At 43.8% G+C, this 18,945-nt stretch overlaps 1 protein-coding gene across 3 annotated transcripts in view; it reads left to right on the forward strand.

Annotated features, from left to right (window-relative positions):
• Positions 1 to 18,945, forward strand: part of OPCML (opioid binding protein/cell adhesion molecule like) — a 1,074,524-nt gene that overhangs the window by 577,104 nt on the left and 478,475 nt on the right. For 2 of the 3 annotated variants that reach the window (XM_029208252.1, XM_029208253.1), the window contains exon 1: positions 91 to 257. In XM_029208252.1, the coding sequence (XP_029064085.1) occupies positions 91 to 257 (167 nt within the window). Of the gene's footprint in view, positions 1 to 90; positions 258 to 18,945 lie in introns of those variants that run through there. The other variant, XM_029208254.1, reaches the window with a different exon arrangement.

The following is an 18,945-nucleotide window of genomic DNA, read 5'->3' on the forward strand; positions in this document are numbered from 1 at the left end:
CCACGCGGCTGCCTGAGACCCGCCGGTGTGCGGGGCGGGGGACGAGGACTGAGCGGCTGCCGGAGTTCTGGGAAGTTGTGGCCGTCGAGGATGGGGGTCTGTGGGTACCTGTTCCTGCCCTGGAAGTGCCTCGTGGTCGTGTCTCTCAGGCTGCTGTTCCTTGTACCCACAGGAGTGCCCGTGCGCAGCGGAGATGCCACCTTCCCCAAAGCGATGGACAACGTGACCGTCCGGCAGGGGGAGAGCGCCACCCTCAGGTAGGGAGCTGTTCTTCGGCGGGGGCCTGAGCCCCTCTGATGTGATTCCGTGGAAAGGGGCGAGCGAGAGAACCAGAGACTTGCGTGGGGGATTGGAGCGTGGGAGAGGGCCTTTTGCAGGCCCAAGAGGTGCCCACTTGGCGTTCTGTGGCAGCTAGCACCCATTCTCCTGGACAGCTTTGTCATTTGCTGTGGCTTTTCTGGTTCCGGATCTTAGGAGTGAGCCCTGAGTCCATGCTTGGGGCTCCATGTATCTGTGAGGCCATGACGTGGCTAGACTCACTTTTGCCTTGGCCCCGGGATGAGAGCCCTGGCATTGAAATATACTGGAGGTTTTTAGCCCAAGATCACTGGTACCCTGGTGGCTGTCTTACAGTCCGGAAGGTATGTGATGAGGCAGGGTAGTCCTCCCAATGGGCTGGCTGGTCTCTGTCAGAGAGATACCTGAAATTTCAGGCTCTGGAATTGCTGTTGCTGGGCCGCGTGGCCTTTTATGAGTTTGCTTAAGAGGCAGCCATCCTCGCCAACCCGGTGTGGTGCTCCTGGGGCCCCAATTATAAATTATGAGGGCAGTTTTATCTTTGCAGGCTCAGGCCAGGGAGAGGAAACATGTAGCTTTTATGCACCAACACTCCTATGTGAAAAGCACAGTACGGAAAGCTTTTTGTTTTACCTTAATGAGTTACAGAGAATCACTTACATGCTCCAGGCGGAGGGGTGGAGCTTCTTGGAATATGAACCTTTGGGGACCAGGCCTGCTGCAGCAGAGACTTTAATAAAAATGCAGCCACCACTTTCCACCAGCTCAGCAGATATCATCTTTTATCCCTTTAATGAGGCAGTTCTGGTCCTCGGAGACCGATTCAGGGACATCCCAGCTTAACTCTGCTCACAGTGTACACAGAGTGAATGCATTTGCCCTGTCTGTGACTTTGATGGTTACGGTGGAAATAAAACATCGTGCCCCGGATTCTGCAACCAAGAAGCCTGGCTTCTCCAAGGAATGCATGAGGGTGGGGCTGCCTTCCTGTTCGTCCCTTGACTTCCTTGGTTGAACCCTCTCCATCTGGACAAGCCTCTCCCTGGGGAAGAAAAGAAAGGCTCCTGCCTCCTGGGCTTCCTAGCTAAGCCCAGGCATTAGGGTTGATTCTTGCCACTTGGAAGGTGGTCCTCAGTTGAGTCTTCTTTTGAGCTTGAGGACAAGAGCCTTGTCTGTCTGCTGGTGCATGGGGGACCCAGGAGGAGAGAGAAAACAGAGGATGGAGACAGACCTCCTCTCTAGACAGCAGGAGGGAAACCCTCTGGGCACGTGGGCACCCCTCAGCCGGTCCCAGACTAGAGGGAACGTAAAATGCCTACTTCCTTGCCTTAGAGAAATCCTGGGGGTCCATGCCCTGAGAGGCACATGTGCAGAGGGCCAGTCTGCTCAAAGAGAGGAGTAGCAGCCTGGCTACAGTGCATGTTAACTAAGGAAATGTGGGGAAATGGTGGTAGGTGTGAAGGGATTTTGATGCTGCCACGCACCTCTCTTCATCCTCCAAACTATTACCAGGGACAGAGAGGCCCAGCATTGAATAAGGCCTCAGTGCTGAACTTTCCAAAATCCTCTGTCCTCTTCTTGCCTCTGAAAGTTAAACCAGAAACTTAAAAACTGGAGCTTTCTGCTGTACGGGGTGCAATAAGATAGTTCCACCAGCAGAGGGCCAGCTTTGAGCTGCCTTTTTTTTATTAGCTGCTGGCCTGTTTTCAGGGTCTTCAGTTCTCATGTGTAGCAGCTGGGCTTCATAATGGGAATGGGAATAAAAAAGGGAAAGCTGAATAGTTGCTTTTTTGTGCTCTGTGGAGAAAAAAAAGAGCCTTACGTATTTGAGGATAACTGTTATCTGTTACCTGACGGCATGCTTTATTTTTTAAAAAGTAAGCGCGTCTTATGTTGATTTTGCCTCTCAATTTCTGTATAGTTTGCCCTGAAATAGAGAAATTCAGTGCATTGTTCCCGTTTTGATCCTTCTTTATCCTCTTTCTTTTACCTCTCATGTTCTCTTTTATTACGTTTTGCTTTGTTTTCATCAGATACCTCCATTTTATATATGTTTCCATGCTGTTCATTCTCATCTTTCTGCCTTTGCTTTCATTGCTTAATTCTTACTATTTCCTGATTTTTAAGGTCCTGGTTTCTTAAAATAACATAACTAGCTCCTGCAGATCTCTGGGGGTCTCCATCTCTCCCCTTCTGTTTTCCCTGCCCCTTTGGTTTCCTGGTTCCACAGCTGTGTGCCCGTCTCAATGAAAACCTTGTTCGTCAGGACTCAGAGGGGGCGTCCGCTGCTTCCCGTCTCTGGAAGTCCATGACCTCAACCCCAGAGAGATGTATCATTTTGGGTTCTTTTTTTGCTTCTAAAAATTGTAATCCTTAACAGTGGCCACTCTTTAGTCTCCTGAAAGGTACACGTTTGGGCATTCAGCGTTCGGGAGTTCAGTGTTCTGAATGCATCAAACGTTCAGAAGGCGTTGAAAAAACTGAATGATCCCCAGGCTCGTCAGCCACAGAAAGTCTTTTCAAATGTGGCTGCCCTGGATCCAAGTATCCCAAGCCTGTTTCGAAATCTTGAATGAAGTCGCATAGGAGGCCAGAGACCGACTAGGAGAAGCAAAAGAATCGAGGAAGCTGGGTCCTCCTTTGAAATTCACAGTGAGACATTGCCCGGCTTAGGGAAGGATGATCTCCTTCCTTGGAGACATGATTTGTGGTGCTAGGTCCTTGATTGCACTGAGGGATGCTGGGAAGTGAGGTGCCAGAGACGACACTGAAGTTTTGAATGTGGATGAAACTCATTTTATGTAAATGAGGCAATATTATCTTCCTCATAACTACACAGGGCTACTTGAAAAGTAGAAATAATTACGTGACTCTGGAATTATTTGCCTTCTTGGAAGAGAGATGATATGGAAAATGAAGGGGATATTCACAGTGTCTGAATTATAGCTCCTATGAATCGGATTTGAATTCGTTATTATAAATGGGCCCTCTTGGCCAGAATCATTTCATGACAGTTATCTGCTGTTGGGTTAAAAATGTTCTGTGCCTTTCCATTAGATTAGATATGACAAGTATCTAGAAGTCCTGTGTCTGAATCATTGCCCACGTCAGGAAAGGAGCCTGGAATGTTCAGTGTGGTCAGCTGGTGTCTATTAGGCTATTTCAGTTACAGGACGATCTCACCAGATGTGTTTTCTTCCTGGACCTCAATCTTCTCTAAATGGGCTTTGGTTCCTCAGTGGGACCACATCATGCGTTTCCACGAGCATTCTGAGGGGGGTGCAGTAGCATGGAGGTGAGAGTTGTTGCTCTAATTGTTCCACTAAATGGGAAAAGTTTCCACCAGCAACCTGGGTGGGTTTTTTTTTTTTTTCCTTTTAATTTTTTTTTAGTATGGCAGGATAATCAGTTTTGCTGATCCAGGTTTGCTGATCTGGGATTATGCTTAGGAACTCTGTTCTAAAATACCCTTGCGTTTTCATTTGGAATTGTGAGCTAATCCCTTTGGAACCAAGCATTTGAGGGTTAACTACTACCAAGGAAGAAGCTGAGCAGCAGGGTGTTTGTTGCCAAAGCTACCGGGGTAGTCAGGCTCCCAGGGGCGGTGTCCTGTCATTGGCCTGGCTGTTTTTCTGTCTTTTGCACTCACCATCGGCAGCTTTTCTTTTTGTGTAAATTAGAAAATTCAGACTAGCCGCCAGGCTATTCCAAACAAGGCCACAGCATGTGCATTTCAGCGTTTAAGTTGCCTAACCTGAATACGGACTTGCATTAGTGCAAAGCCTTCGCTCTTGGCCTGGGAAGATGGAGACACGGACACCGAACCAAGCGCAAGTCCTTGCGGGGCCCCTCCAGCTGCACTGTTAACCCGGGCTGCACTGGAGTTACCTGAGATGCTTTTTAGACGTTCTAGTCAGGATCCCAGACCAATGAAAGCAAAATGTCTGGAGTTGGGCATAGGTGTGGACGTATTAAAGATCTCTTCCACTATTTCTCATGCTAAGAACCACTGCCCCAGAGTCCTTTCCTGACCCAGAGCATCTGAGCTGGTCTCCAGTGGCCCTGCCCACACTTACGTGTCCCCTACTTGCGTGCGTGGACCTTACCACTCACAGCTGCTGTAGTGCCCGAGAAGGAACAACGGGCTCAGGGGCCTGAATACTCACCTGGGTCTGATTCTTACTCCATCCCTCACTAGCTACATGATTTTGAGCACTTCACTTCCTTTGTGTACACTTGGGAACGGTATCTGCTCCGTCTGTGGCATCTGGGAGATGAGTGGATGGCATTATTCTGCTGGCTGTAAAGCAAAACACACGTGCAGGTTGTTACAGGAGCTAAAGAGAACCCCAGTGACAACCCGTAATACTCTCCATTCTTTCCAGTTTCCTCTCTCATCCCCACTCCCCCCGCCCCCATACGGACCTTTAGAATTCTTAGTCCTTTCCCAGTTCCATTCAGCATCCCGCTTCCTGCTCTGGTCAGGATTCACCCTCATCTGAGTCCCGGTAACCCCTGCTGTAGATCTTTGTTCTGACGGGTACACACTGTGGACTTGTGACCTACGAGTGGGCGTGGTTGGACTGTGAGTTTCTGGGGGTCAGCGGCCACGTCCTAGGTGTTGGGTACAGACATCATCATGCCTACTGAGGATTCAGATAATAAGCCTTGGCTGAATGCTTTCATCCATCAAAAAGGGGCTCAGTCTCTTATAATGGAGTTACCTCTGCAGTGATGAAGTGCTTACAGCTACAGGGTTTCATTTTCTTCAAAATATGGTGCCGGCCATTGAGGCAGGTGGTCGGTTAGAGCCCTTGGAGGCCTGAGGGGCTTGAATTCTGCTGAAATCACTTGTCACGGGGAACAGTTGAGTCCACCGGCGGTCCCCATCTGATCTGAAACTATGCAGAAGGTTTCACCATCCCTGAGGGCATGGCAGGAGTGGGGCAGCAGAGCCAAGGGAGTGTTCTTAGCAGCAGCAGAGTAACGGACTTGGAAGTGAGGGCATTCCTGCGGAGACCTGCCTCCTGTAGACGAGAGGAGACACAGAGCAAGGAACGAGTGGGGCAGACCGGGAAGTTGGCGTGTCCTGGATTGGGAACGGCGGGGGTCAGCAGGCCTGACTGGCTCGACTGACACTGTCAAGTCCCTGATTGGTAGGAATGTGTTTGCCTCCCCGGCACACATGCCACCCGCCACGTGCCGGAGCCAGGGATGGGAGGAGGAGTTTTAAAGCAGTCGGGATACATGCTCAGTGACTTTCTGCATTGCTCTAGACCAGCGTTCCCCAGCCTTTTTGGCACCAGTGACCAGTTTCATGGAAGACAATTATTCCACAGACTGGGGGGGGGGGGGGGATGATTTCAGGATGATTCAAGCGCATTACATTTATTGTGCACTTTATTTCTATTACTATTACATTGTAATATATAATGAAATAATTATACAACTCGCCATACATACTGCTGACAGGAGGTGGAGCTCAGGCGGTAATGCAGGCGATGGGGAGCGGCTGTGAATACAGATGAAGCTTCCCTCGCTCGCCCGCCGCTCACCTCCTGCCATGTGGCCCGGTTCCTAACGGGCCATGGACCCGTACCTGTCTGTGGTCTGGAGGTTGCGGACCCCTGCTCTAGGCAACTTAACAGCCCTTATGTAAGCCCTTTTGTTCATTTTTTGGCCTTTAGGCAAATTTGGCCTTTGGGTTCAGTTTAGTCCTGTCATTCTAAAAAGGGACCGTGCCCTTGGTCTTCCTACTGTGCTCACTGTGCAGCTGCCTCTGGCGGTGTGTGTGTGTGTGGGGGGGGATTGGAATGAGCAGGACTGAGCAGCATGTGTCCCAGACCTGATGGGGTCCAGTGGTGAGGTGCAGCAGACCGGAGGGGCCACCTAGGTCCCACCTGACCTTCCCAAGGGAGGACTTTTAATGTTGTTATTAATGGGAAGCATCTTCACAGTCCTGAGGTAAGAAGAGGGAATTAATGGAGTGACACGCTTAGGGCTGGCAGAAATGTGCGTTGCCCGTTAAGTTAGGAACTAAGTGTTAACCTTTCTTGAATTATTTTTTTTTTTCAGTCTGCTCAAGACAGCCCCAGACTGTTTCAGGTTCATTCATTTATTTATTATTTTCCCTGCAGGAAGATGCTTTTGCTGATGTTGGGTCCAGATGAGTTGGGGAGGAAGGTGGCATGGCTGTGGGGGGAGGCTGCCCGTTAAGTCCCTCCCCACCCCCAGCAATGACACCTTCCTGGAACTTCTGGTACCACCTGGTGCATCTTTTTTAAGATGTGAAAACTGAAGTGGTGATGTTTCTGCAGCTCAGCACTTACCCTGCCTCTGTCTGTGTGCCATTTCCTTGGTAGAGAAGGTTAGAGAAAGGAGGTGTTTGAGCCTGGTGCCACTTTTCCTACCGGATCACACCACAGACCCTTCAATAAAATCTGCGGGGTGGCGGGATTGGGGCAGAGGTTAAAACACATAAACTCTATCATCCGTGATTGACTGTGTGTCAGGTTCCAGGACAGTTACTTACTGTTTCATGTAATTTTCAGAATATTATGGTCCTGTCAGGGAGGAAGGCATTTTCTTCTACCCTTCCAGGGTCTTCTGGCTGGTCTAAGGATTAAATTTAACTGAGACAGACGAACAGGATGAAATCAAACAAAAGTTTAATAACTTGTATATATGGAAGAGACCCAGGAGAACTGAATAACTCAACAAAATACCACCCTAAATACCATCTTCAGCTGAAGAGAAAAGAGGGTGTTGGGGGTAGAGGTTTGGGACTTCTAAGTGGAGGAACGCAATTCACATGGAGATGGAAAAGCAAATGTTTGGTAAATAAATGTTTGCTGGGCCAGGCAGATACTGACACAGAATGGGCTCTGATCTCTGGGAGTTTCCCCACCACACCTGGCAGACATCTCTTGTGATGCTCTATTCCTGTAACAGGCCCTCTATCTGTAGATTCTTCAGGCAGTTTGGCAGAATGGCAGAGTTTCTTCTCGAGTCTTTTGGGCCTTGACTGTTTTCAGCTTGACATAATCCACATGCCAGAAACATTGTGGGGTGGCGAATTTTGTTCCCATATGATCCCCAGCTAATAGACTAGGAGACTGAGGTTTAGAAAGTTAAGACGCTTGCCTTTTGATCACATGGTTATTATGTGTCAGAGTCTGCATTTGTCCTTAGAATGCCTGTTTTTCTTCTTCCGAGTTTTGTAGTACCCCCTCCCAGATAGAGAGTACAGAGAAAGTTTCCATGAGCTGCAAGCAGAAAAAACAAACGCCCCCTCTCTATTCCTGGGACCTGTATTTGAGCAAAGGTCAGGAAATCCGCAGTGGGTTGAGGGCTGTAGCTGTCTGCTGTCCTGCCCTGAGCAGTGCTTCACTCCCCTCACTTGCACGCCAGCAAATGCTGCTCTGTCTCTTGGGGCCAGAAATCATGCACCTGCGAACCTCGAACAAAGTGAAGCCTCAGGAGGGTCCTGCCCACCGTGTGCGCTGTCGGAAGATCACAGTGCCCCTAGCTTTGACCCTGGCCTAAATGCTGCGCCCTCCGGGTGTGTGCGTGACCTCTCATAGCACGTGCAGTATCTCCAAGGACCCTGCAGACAAGACAAAGCCAGCAGGTAAATGATGACAGGGACACTAGCGCCAAAACGTTTCTCCGAGAGCTGTAAGGAATCGAGTGATCCGCATGGAAGGATGGAAAGATGAGAAGCCATATGTTTTTAAATCCTAAAATCCAAGTCATTTCGTAATCCCCTCTCCCCATCTTTATGCTTATGTTTTAGTTTAAACTGTCAAGCTTGTGGCAACAGCGGGCACAGACCCCCTTGCTTACCTTGCGGTTGCCTCCTACTCTACAGGAAGCTGCCTGACCCCTTGTGGCTTCCTCTTCCCTGGAGATGGTACATTTTGCTTAAATCAAAGATATGCTGAAGGACTTGACCTGGCTTCCGTAAGAGTGCTGATCAATACAATGTTTAAAACTTAGTTTTGAATATTAAACATTTCCACTGGGTCTGAAGATTTATGGCATCTCGATTAATCAAGCTTCCATTGCATAATAGAAATACAGCATGTTTTAAGTGGTTGTTAACTTTTCTGGCTAGCCTACAGAAGATAATTTAACTCATAATTACCCAAAATGCTATAGACCGGCAATGAAGAATAATAGAAAACAATGTTGTTGTAGAAGAAGTAATTACGCAAAAGAGGGAAAAAAACGAATACTATAATTTTCTATTTATCGCGAATGCCGGTGCTAAAGAAAAGTAGGCATAATTACAGGAAGATAATATGGAAACATTTTCCCAAAGACATTTCTGAGTACTTTCAAAAGTTTTAGAGTTTATTATTATTGTTTCTGTTGTTGCCAAGTTTAATTTTAAGATGCAGAGCTTCCCTTTTATTTGATTCAAGTGCGCATTTGCCTCCTTGCTAATGATTTGGGGTAGTTTCATAAGTATTAATAAGCAAGGAAGACGGATTAAGGAAACGAAAGACAAAAATTGAAAGCAAAGAGGAGAGAGACTTTCCCAAGGCATCAGGAAGAGTTGAAGGAAGACAAAGGCTCTGCACAGGTGAGGACAAAGTAGCCTAAGGTGGCGTCCCTGACTCCAAGGTAGAGGAAGGAGAGGGGGAAGGAAGTGGCCACGTCCCACCCGCCAGACTCTGCTGTGCAGATGTCTTCTCCACCCCTGACTGTCTGGATCACGGGACCGCACACGCACAGGCTTGCAGCGCCCACCCTAAGTTAAGCAGTCTGGGGCTCAGGTTCTGTCTTGCTGCTGGAACTGGGCTCTTTCTGACCCTTGGTTCCCACCTTCCCTGCAGCTGGAGACCCCCGTTCTTGTCACTGAACCCTAGTCCATGTCCTGCCCCTCTGTGTTGGACCTACCCCAGGCCCTGGGTGATCCGGAGTCCCACCTTGTTCTGTAAGAACCTCTTCTCCAAGAGCCCAGCTCCACCCTTTACCCCACTCCTCTCGACCTCCGGGTTCATGGACTTTCCAGACCTTACTCTTTGCCTGCCCACTGGAATGTCCCTTTAGGAGACCGCCTCATGTGCAGGCAGCAGGTGAGGGCTCAGCCAAGGCACACTTGCTCCTCTGCCATTAAACCATTTATTCTTCGTCGTTAGGTATCTGGGTTGCCCAATCAGATATCGTCCACCTTGACTGGGCTTGATTACAACTGAAGCCATCACAACATAGGGATTCTTGCTTGCTGTTTGGAACTCACCATGATGGATTAAAAAAAAAAAAAGCCAGCATGTGTTTCACAAGGAAATGTGTCAGGTGTGTTATTGGAGAGGCCATGCTCACGTTCACGTATGTGACCGTAAGGCACCTGTGTAGGAGGAGGGAATAATGGGATTCATATTTGTGCTGTCCTGTGCTTTCTAGGCCATCCCTAAAAATACCCCTCTCCCTGCTGTTGTTTGCACTGCTTCCATGCCTTTTGTTACATGCATTAATGCCTCCTCTCCATCTTTGTGTCCCAGCATCCAGTACAACACCTAACACGTGGTGGGTGTGCCAAATTTGTTGAAAAGATAGGTGTGTGTCCTTTATCTCTATCTCTCTGTGTGTCCCCCTCTTTCTCTCTCACACACACAAACACACACGCACACACACCCCTGCTTTTTCTAATGAAGATATTCTCATCCATTTTTAAGCAATTGGGAAGTCACTGACATTCCAGCCAGAGATTCTGGCATTTGAGTCCTAGTTGAGATAATGATCTCTCCCTAGATAGTTGGTATTTAACTTGTCCTGTCTCCTCCCGCTTATTATAATTGCAGTATTTGTGAATTTCACACTATTCTTAAAGCCACTGTCAGGAGATGCTGAGCAGTTACAAGGGAGGTATACCAGCCTCCTCCCTTTTTATTAAGGTTACAAAATAGGGGATGGCATATTCTGGAAGTACATCTGCAAACTCTAGGGAATGGAAACAAATCAATGAGAGCAGTGTTCTAAAATTGCAGAGGGCATCTCAGGATGAAGGGATTTGTGGACTCATTTCCTTGGCCATGTGAAATGTGGTGGTTTCCGTGATGAGCCCTCACTGTGAGGTCCTTGAATACATCTTGGGAGCATGTATCATGCTGTACCTGTGCGGTGGGAACAGTTTACAGAATCCTCTTGATTATATGATTAGTTTACAATTGGCTATTCAATGGATGCTTAGTGAAATGTAAGATAAAGTATAACCCCTGTCAAGGGGTTAAGACACAGACTTTGCAGTCAGGAAGACTGTTCAAATCCCAGCTCTGGTACTTACTGGCTGAACGTGGTCAGACAAGTGAACAAGTTTCTCTAAGCCTCAATTTCCTGATTTAGAAAGAAAGGGTTGGGTCGCTATATGCTCACTTCGCTGGGTTGTTGGGGAGGAACACATGGCATCAGGTTTGTAAGAGCTTAAAGTCCGATGTAGCAAGTTCATGATAAACAGTAGCATTAATGTTTTAAAAAATGTAAGTTACTGAATTCACAATTTAAACAACCAGCTTTTAAACACTAACACCCCATCCTTCCCCTCCCCATTGCCTCTGGCAACCACCATTCTACTTTCTGTCTCTATGAATTTGAATGCACTAGAGACCTCATATACGTGGGATCATACAGTATTTGTCCTTTTATGGCTACCCTATTTCACTTAGCTTAATGTCTTCAAGGTTCATCAGTGTAGCATGTGTCAGGATTTCCTTCCTTCTTAAGGCTGAAACATATTCCACTGTAAGTTTATACCACCCTTTATTCATTTATTTGTCAGTGGACACTTGGGTTGCTACTATGAATAGCACTGCTGTGAACATGGATGTACAAATACCTGTTCGAGTACCTGCTTTCAATTCTTTTGGTATATTCCCAGAAATGGGATTTTATATACCTAGAAATGGATCATGTGGTAATTCTGTATAATTTTGAGGGAACACCGTACCATTTTCCATAGTGGCTGCACCATTTTACATCCCCTTCAGCAATGCATAAGGGTTCCAATTTCTCTACATCCTTGCCAACACTTGTTATTTTCAAATTTTTTAATAATAGCCATATTAATGGATGTGAAGTGTTTTATCTTATTGTGGTTTTGATTTGCATTTTCCTAATGATTAGTGATGTGCTTTAATGCCTGTTTATGTATGTTCTTTAGAGAAATGTCTATTCAATTGATTGTCCATATTTAATCAGGTTGTTAGTCTTTTGTGTTGTTGTTGAGTTATAAGAATTCTTGATATATTCTGAATATTAATATTTTATTAGATATGATTTGCACATGTGTTCTATCTGTGGATTGCCTTTTCACTCTGGTGATGATGTCTTTTGAGGCACACACATTTTTAATTGTGAGGTAGTCCATTTTATCAGTTTTTTCTTTTGTTGTTTATGCTTTTGGTGTCCTATCCAAGAAATCACTGCCAAATCCAATGTCATGAAGCTTCTTCCCTATTTTTTCTTTGAAGAGTTTTATGTTTTAACCCTTATGTTTAGGTCTTTGTTCCTTTTTGAGTTAGTTTTTGTATATGGTGTAAGGAAAGAGTCCAAGTTAGTTTTATTGCATGTGGATATGCAGTTTTCCCAGCACCGTTTGTTGAAAATATTACCTTTTCCTCATTGGGCTTCTCACTCGTTTTGAAATTCGTTTGAACATATATACCTGGTTGATTTCTGTGATCTCTATTCTATTCCATTGGTCTACGTCTGTCTTTATGCCAGAACCATACTGTTTTGATTACTGCAGCTTTATAGTAGGCTTTGAAATCAGGAGTGTGAGACTTTTTACTTTATTTTTCGAGATTGTTTTAGCTATTTGGGATCCCTTGAGATTTCATATGCATTTTAGGATGAAGTTTTCTATTTCTGCAAAAAAAAAAAATCACTGGAGTGTTACTAAGGATTGCACTGAAGGTGTAGATAGCTTAAAGTAATATTGACAGCTTAATAATATTAAGTCTTTCAATCCATCAACATGGGATGTCTTTCCATTAATTTTTGTCTTTAATTTCTTTCAGAAACATTTTGTAGTTTCCAGTGTACAAGTCTTTCACCTTGTTTAAGTTTACTCCTAGTATTTTTAATGTTATTATAAATTGAATTGCCTCTTAATTTCCTTTATGGATTGTTCATTGCTAGTGCATAGAAATACAACTGATTTTTATGTATTGATTCTATAATTTTGCTGAATTCATTTATTAGTTCTAACAATTTCTTGTGGAAACTTTAGGAGTTCTTGAATTTAAGATTATGTCATATACAAACAGAGATGATTTTACTTCTTCCTTTCCAATTTGGATACCTTTTAGATGTTTTTTTTGCCTAATTACCCTGGCTAGGACTTCTAGTACTGTATAAATAGAAGTGATGAAAGCAGGCAACCTTGCCTTGTTCCTGACATTAGAAAGAAATATTTAGTTTTTCAACACTGAGTATGATATTAGATATGGGTATTTCATATATGGCCTTTATTACATTGATGTAGTTTGCTTCTATTCCTAGTTTATTGAGTTTTTGTCACAAAAGGGTGTTGAATTTTGTCAAATGCTTTTTCTCCATCAGTTAAGTAATTTTTAAAAAAAAATTCATCCTGCTAATATGGTATATTCATTGATTGATTTTTATATGTATTCAACCATCCTTGTATTCCAGTAATACATTCCACTTGTTTAGGCTATATAATCTTTTAATATCATGTTGAATTCAGTTTGTTAGTACAATTGACCCTTAAACAACACGGGTTTGAACTGCACAAGTCTACTTATATGTAGATATTTTTTCAATAGTAAATGCTACAGTTACGACATGATCTTTTGTGGGTGGTTGAATCCACAGATGCAAACCACAGGTACAGAGGAATCAAACCTTGCATGTGGAGGGCTGACTATAAATTATATGCAGATTTTCAGCTTCACAGAGGGTCAGCACCCTTAACCCCCTGTTGTTCAATAGTCAACTGTATATCCTTGAGGGTTGTTGCATCAATGGTCCTGAAGGATATTGTGTGTAGTTTCCTTTTCTTGTGGTGTCTTTCTCTGGCTTTGGTATTAGGATAATGCTGGCTTCATAGGATGAGTTTAGAAGTGTTCCCAGCTCTTCAATTTTTTTGAAAGGGTTTGAGGATGACTGTTGTTAATTCTTTAAATGCTTGGTAGAATTCACTAGTGAAGCCAGCTGCTCTTGGGCTTTTCATTGTTGGAAGATTTTTGATTACTGAATCAATCTCCTTACTAGTTATCTATCACTTTCAGATTTGCTGTTTCTTCATGATTTAGTTTAAATAGGTTGTGTTTTTCTAGGAATTTATCTCTTTTACCTTGATTATCCAATTTACTTACATACTATTGTTCATAGTACTCTCTTATAATCTTTTCAGTTTCTATAGTGTCCCTTCTTTCATTTTTATTTTGAGTCTTCTTTCTTTTTTCTTTTTTTCTTAGGAAACCTAGCTAAAGGTTTGTTAATTTTATTAATTTGTTCTAAACACTAACTTTTGGTTTTGTTGATTTTATTTTTTTCTATTTTCAATATCATTGATCTCTGCTCTAACCTTTATTATTTTCTTCCTTCTGTTGATTTTGTGTCTGGTTTCGTTAGAGGTCCAGGCTACTGCTGCCCCAAACTGCACTGCACTGCAGGTGGGTGGAGTAAAAATACCATGAAATTTATTGTCATTTTAAATGATGCTTTTTTCTTTTTTTGGATTGGGCATTTGTTCAGGTTCTGTAATCTTTGATTGATTTACAGAGCCCCTGTAAAGTTATTATTTCCAGTTTCTAGTTGTTTGTTAAGTGTTTCTATGGGTAAACAAAGGCTTTGAGCTTCCTAGGCTGTCATCTTGCTAACATTTCTGCTGTGCCCTCTTGAAGTCAAGCCTCCAGCCCTAGGCAGACATCTGTCTCCTTTCCGACACCATAGATTAATGTTGTTTGTTCTATAATTTCATATAAATGGAATAATACCTTATTGCAGAGTACTTCTTTATATATGACTTTTTTTCTTCAGGATAATGTATTTGAGATACATGCAAGTCATTTCTTGTAGTTCATTCCTTTTGATTGCTCTGTAGTATTCCATTTTATGGATATAACACAGTTTCTTTTCCCATTTATTGATGGATGTTAAGATAGTTTCTCGTTTAATGAATATTTGAGTATAAGTCTTGATAAGGAAATGTATTTTCATTTTTTTAGGAAATACCTAGGAATAGAACTATTGAGTGACATGATATGTGTAGGTTTAACTTTAATGAACAGCCAGACCATTTTCCAGCACTATTATACCAATTTACATCCCTACCAATGATGTCTCAGAGCTCCAGCTGCTCCACAGTCCCAACACTTGTCATTGTAGGTCTTTTTAGTTTTTTTGTTTTGTTTCTGTTTCTGTTTTTTGCCATTTTAGTGTGTATATGAAGTAGTGTATCATTGTGAAATTTTAATTTGCATTTCTGTGGGGATTAATTAACATTCAGCATCTTTTAATTTTTTAAATTTTTAAATTTTTTTACATTAGCCAGTTATATATCTTCCCTCAGACCATGGCTGATTGATGTGTTTATCCATCCATTTATTCAACAATTGTTTGTTGGACACTATATGCCATGTGCTATTTTCCCGGGAGTGATATAGAAGCAGGTTTACAGTGGTGAGCAAAAGAGACCAAGCCTCCGACATCGTAGAGCTTACATTTCAAGGCAGAAAGGCAAATATCAAACATGATAAGCATGTTAAGATAGGATGTAATGTTATATCATGATATGTGCTTTGAAGAATGATAAAGTAAATAAATGAATCAAGACAGGTGGCTCTGTTTCTCCTTACTGTGGTTGAGAACTGCTTATATGATGAAGTGGCATTTGAGCAGAAAACTGATTACAAAGTGCAGGAGTGATCCAGGCAAATGTCTGGGGGAAGAGTTCCAGGGAAAGGGAACAGTGAGGGCAGAGGGCAAGCATGTGCTTGACACATCCCAAGAACAGTAAGGAGGGGCTGCAGCAGAGAAAGCAAGAGAGTGGTTGTAAAGGACAAGAGAGTCATGGACGAAGATTCAGGTTTCTGGTCCAGCACATAAGGAGCTTGGAATATCAGTCTCCTCCCAGAAGAAAAGCTGAGCAAACTGAAAATCAACAGTGCTTCTTCCATCCATCAGAGACTTGAGACCACAAGCTAAACCACCAGCCTGAAAACTGGAGGCAGGTGAAACACAAAGAATCACAGTTTATTGTGAGCAGAAACCACAGCCGTCATCAGACTCTGCTGGCAACATTTAAGGGGAAATTGATCCCTAGAGATCGAGCGTGGACTAACTTGATAAATAGGTCCGGCTGGCCGAGCCTTGGGGGTTGGGGGGCTCACGCTTCTGTGTTTCACATCCAGGAGCCCTAGCAGATTCTCAGGGTGAAAATACGAGAACTGGCAGGAGGAGGTAACCGTTCTGAGATATACCAGAGCATTCTCCTCTGTTTAACAGAAGGCTGCCCTCAAGGAAAGTATTTTACCAGAGTCAAACCACGGTGGGTTTTGCTGGAGCCTGAACTGCTGGGGCAAGTGAAATGCCCAGCTGCAGCCTCCTTTAGCTGAAAGGCATGAAACACAGTTTGAAGAGAAACTGAGAATCAGAGTCAGAGTCAGATATGGCAGGAATCTGGAATTATCAGACCAGAAATTTAAAATAACTATGATTCATATGCTAAGAGCTTTAATGGATAAAAGGGACAACATGCCAGAACAGATGGGTAATGTAAGCGTAGAAATGGAATTTCTAAGAGAAAATACAAAAAGAAATGCTACAAAAATTGTTACAGAAATGAAGAATGACTTTGATGTGTTCATTAATAGACTGGACACCGCTGAGAAAAGAATCAGTGAGCTTGATGATATGTCAATGCAAACTTCCCAAACTGAAAAGGCAAAGAGAAAAAAAGCTGGAAAAAGAAAAGAACAGAATATTCAAGAACTATGGGAAAATTATAAAAGGTATAATGCACATGTAGTGGGAATTACCAGAAGGAAAAGAGAGAAAGGAAGAAAAAAAGCAATTGAAACAATAATGACAGAAAGTCTCAACGTTGTCAGGCACCAAACCACAGATCCAGAAGGCTCACAGATTCCCAAGAAGGATGAATACCCAAACAACTACACCTAGGCATGTGATATTCAAATGAGGAAAGCCAAAGGCAAAGATCATTGAAAGAAGCTGGGGTGGGTTGGGAGAGAGGAGCAAGGATAAGAATTATACAGACTTCAGATATCATGCAAGCAAGAAGACAGTGGAATGAAATAGTTACTCCAACCACCAGTCTTTACAGGTATAGCTGACTCTTTGGTACGCAATTGATTTGTTCACTATTGCTCTCTCTCTCTCTCTCTCTCTCTCTCTCTCTCTCTCTCTCTCTCTCACACACACACACACACACACACACACACACACACTTATTTTCAATTGGATGTTAGTTCCTTGAGAACAGGAATAGGGTTTCAATTTAATTGTCTCAAGTACCTCCTGTGACACTCTACAAACAGAGCATGTTAATAAATTCTGCTTGACAGAAGGCAGGTAGATTGCATCTATCTCTCTGTCCTCATCTCCTTCCTGAGTGTAGATGCAATCAGACATTTATATATCTGTGATCATAGCAAAGGTGACAGTAATAATGAACACAAGCAACTTTTATTTGTGTAGTGATTTGCAATTTGCTCTTTCTCCTCCTGAGAAGTTCTTTTCCAACCTCTTTGTACACATGGCAGGTTTATGTATCTTCCAAGCCCCACTCAAATGTTACTTCCTCTATCAATCTTTCCCAGTTTTCCTTGGTCCCATTTATCTTAACAGTTTATAAGCTTGGCAGACCTTGCTGGGGATCAGAGTTAGCCAGGAAGATTGTTTAGAATACAGATTCCTGTTCCCAGCCACAGACATACAGAATTAAGAATGCTGAGACATATACTCAAGAATCTGATTCTTATGCAACCAAAACTAGTTCTTTGCCCCATTCTTTGGAAATATTGCATCTGATTTTTGCAGATGTTTCCTGCAAAACATGCAGAGGGAGTAAACTGGCCCTCTCCTTACTCTCCCATCACTGCTACATCACTAACTGTAACATAATCTGTCAAGGTCCCTAATAGGGTTTACGTGGATCTCCATTCACAGGACTTAAGTTTCAAGGAGGCAGTGAAAATATTTCATTCATCTCTGTATCTCTAATTCTGAATACAACCTAATTTTTTGCCTTAGTTTTTTTGGTTGTTGTTGTTGTTAAGACTTATAAAAACCCACTCAAACTGTTGAACAAAGAAGTAGGCTCTGTTCTAAGGACCATGGAACCCAAGAGGAGTGGAGACGTTGGCTTCTGTAAGGAGGGGAACTAGGCATCCACTCTGTCATCTGCCTCTTTCCATGTGGCCACATGGTCTTTTATTCTAAAAGTAGGAACCTTTCCAGCACATCTGCTTTCTTTGTCGTTTTACCAATCAGCTCTCTCCATTTCCACAGGGTATAAGAGCCATCCTGGGTCTTCTGAGCTCACTGGTTCTCAGCTCAAGCTAGTTCCCACAGATTTTTTCCATCGCTATTTCCCATTTCCAAATTTATTTCTAGGAGATAAATATGAGTGTCCCACTTGGGTTGAATGTCTACCCCTAGTCCAATCAAGCCACGGTTGGGAGGAAAAATCATGTATCAGATGGGATAGTTTTAGTTCCAAGTAATAAAATACAACAGTTAAAGTGATGTAAACAGTGGTAACATTTATAGTCTCACTTAATGACCATGCTAGAGGGGTGCAGTTTCAGGGTTGTTTTCCATCAATGAAAGTGCTGAGATCATCACCTGTCATGGCTGCAGCAGGTCCAGACATCAAATCCTCATACAACGAAGTCTAAAAGTAGTCATTAAGGGCTGGTGGGTGTCTCTTTTGAAAATACTCTCCAGAAGCTCTCTTCCAGCGATTTCCCTGTTGTGTATTGTCCAGGATCGCATTATATGCCCAGTCTCTGGATGGAAGAGTGGGCTTAGAAAGTGGGTTTCTGGCTTTTTTAGCCCCTCTAGTGGGAGGCAGGCTCCATCAGCAAGGTCCTGGTGGGCAGTTGCTGTTGGGTCGACAACTAATACTGTACACAGTACCCATGGAATAAACATGGCTTTCTGAGGTGGCTGGAGGGACGGTGCTGGTGGAGTGGTCAGAATTCTTAGAGGATAGTAGGTGTGGCCTGAGCAGGTCCCTCAGGTGCTTTTCTACAGAAGTTAACACACGTGGATTAGGGAGTCAGACCAGACAGTGTGTGCCTGATTTGCCCACTGTGGTCGTCCAGCCTGATAAGAAGGAAAGTACCTTGAAAGGAGCTGACTTTATACGAACACTCTGATGTCTGAATCTGTCCCTGCTTGAAAAACAAAAGCCAAAAGGATGAGAAACAGGAAGAGTCAAAGGAAGTTTAAACAGCTCCACACCCTAGAGTCAGGAAAGAAAACAGCCTCGGTGGAAGGAGCTGGGGGGAAGGAAAGAGTGATGGAGAGAGAGAACCGAGTCACCGGGAGAAGAAAACCTCCGGGAAAATAATGCACAGCGGGAAGCTTCTGGAGCTGAAGGGGTCAGAGCGGTAACTTCTTAAATCAAGCCAGGGTGGACCAGGAACCCAG

The sequence above is a fragment of the Monodon monoceros genome, unplaced genomic scaffold (assembly GCF_005190385.1).
Source record: "Monodon monoceros isolate NGI ecotype Baffin Bay Population unplaced genomic scaffold, NGI_Narwhal_1 Super_Scaffold_7, whole genome shotgun sequence".
NCBI lineage: Eukaryota > Metazoa > Chordata > Mammalia > Artiodactyla > Monodontidae > Monodon > Monodon monoceros.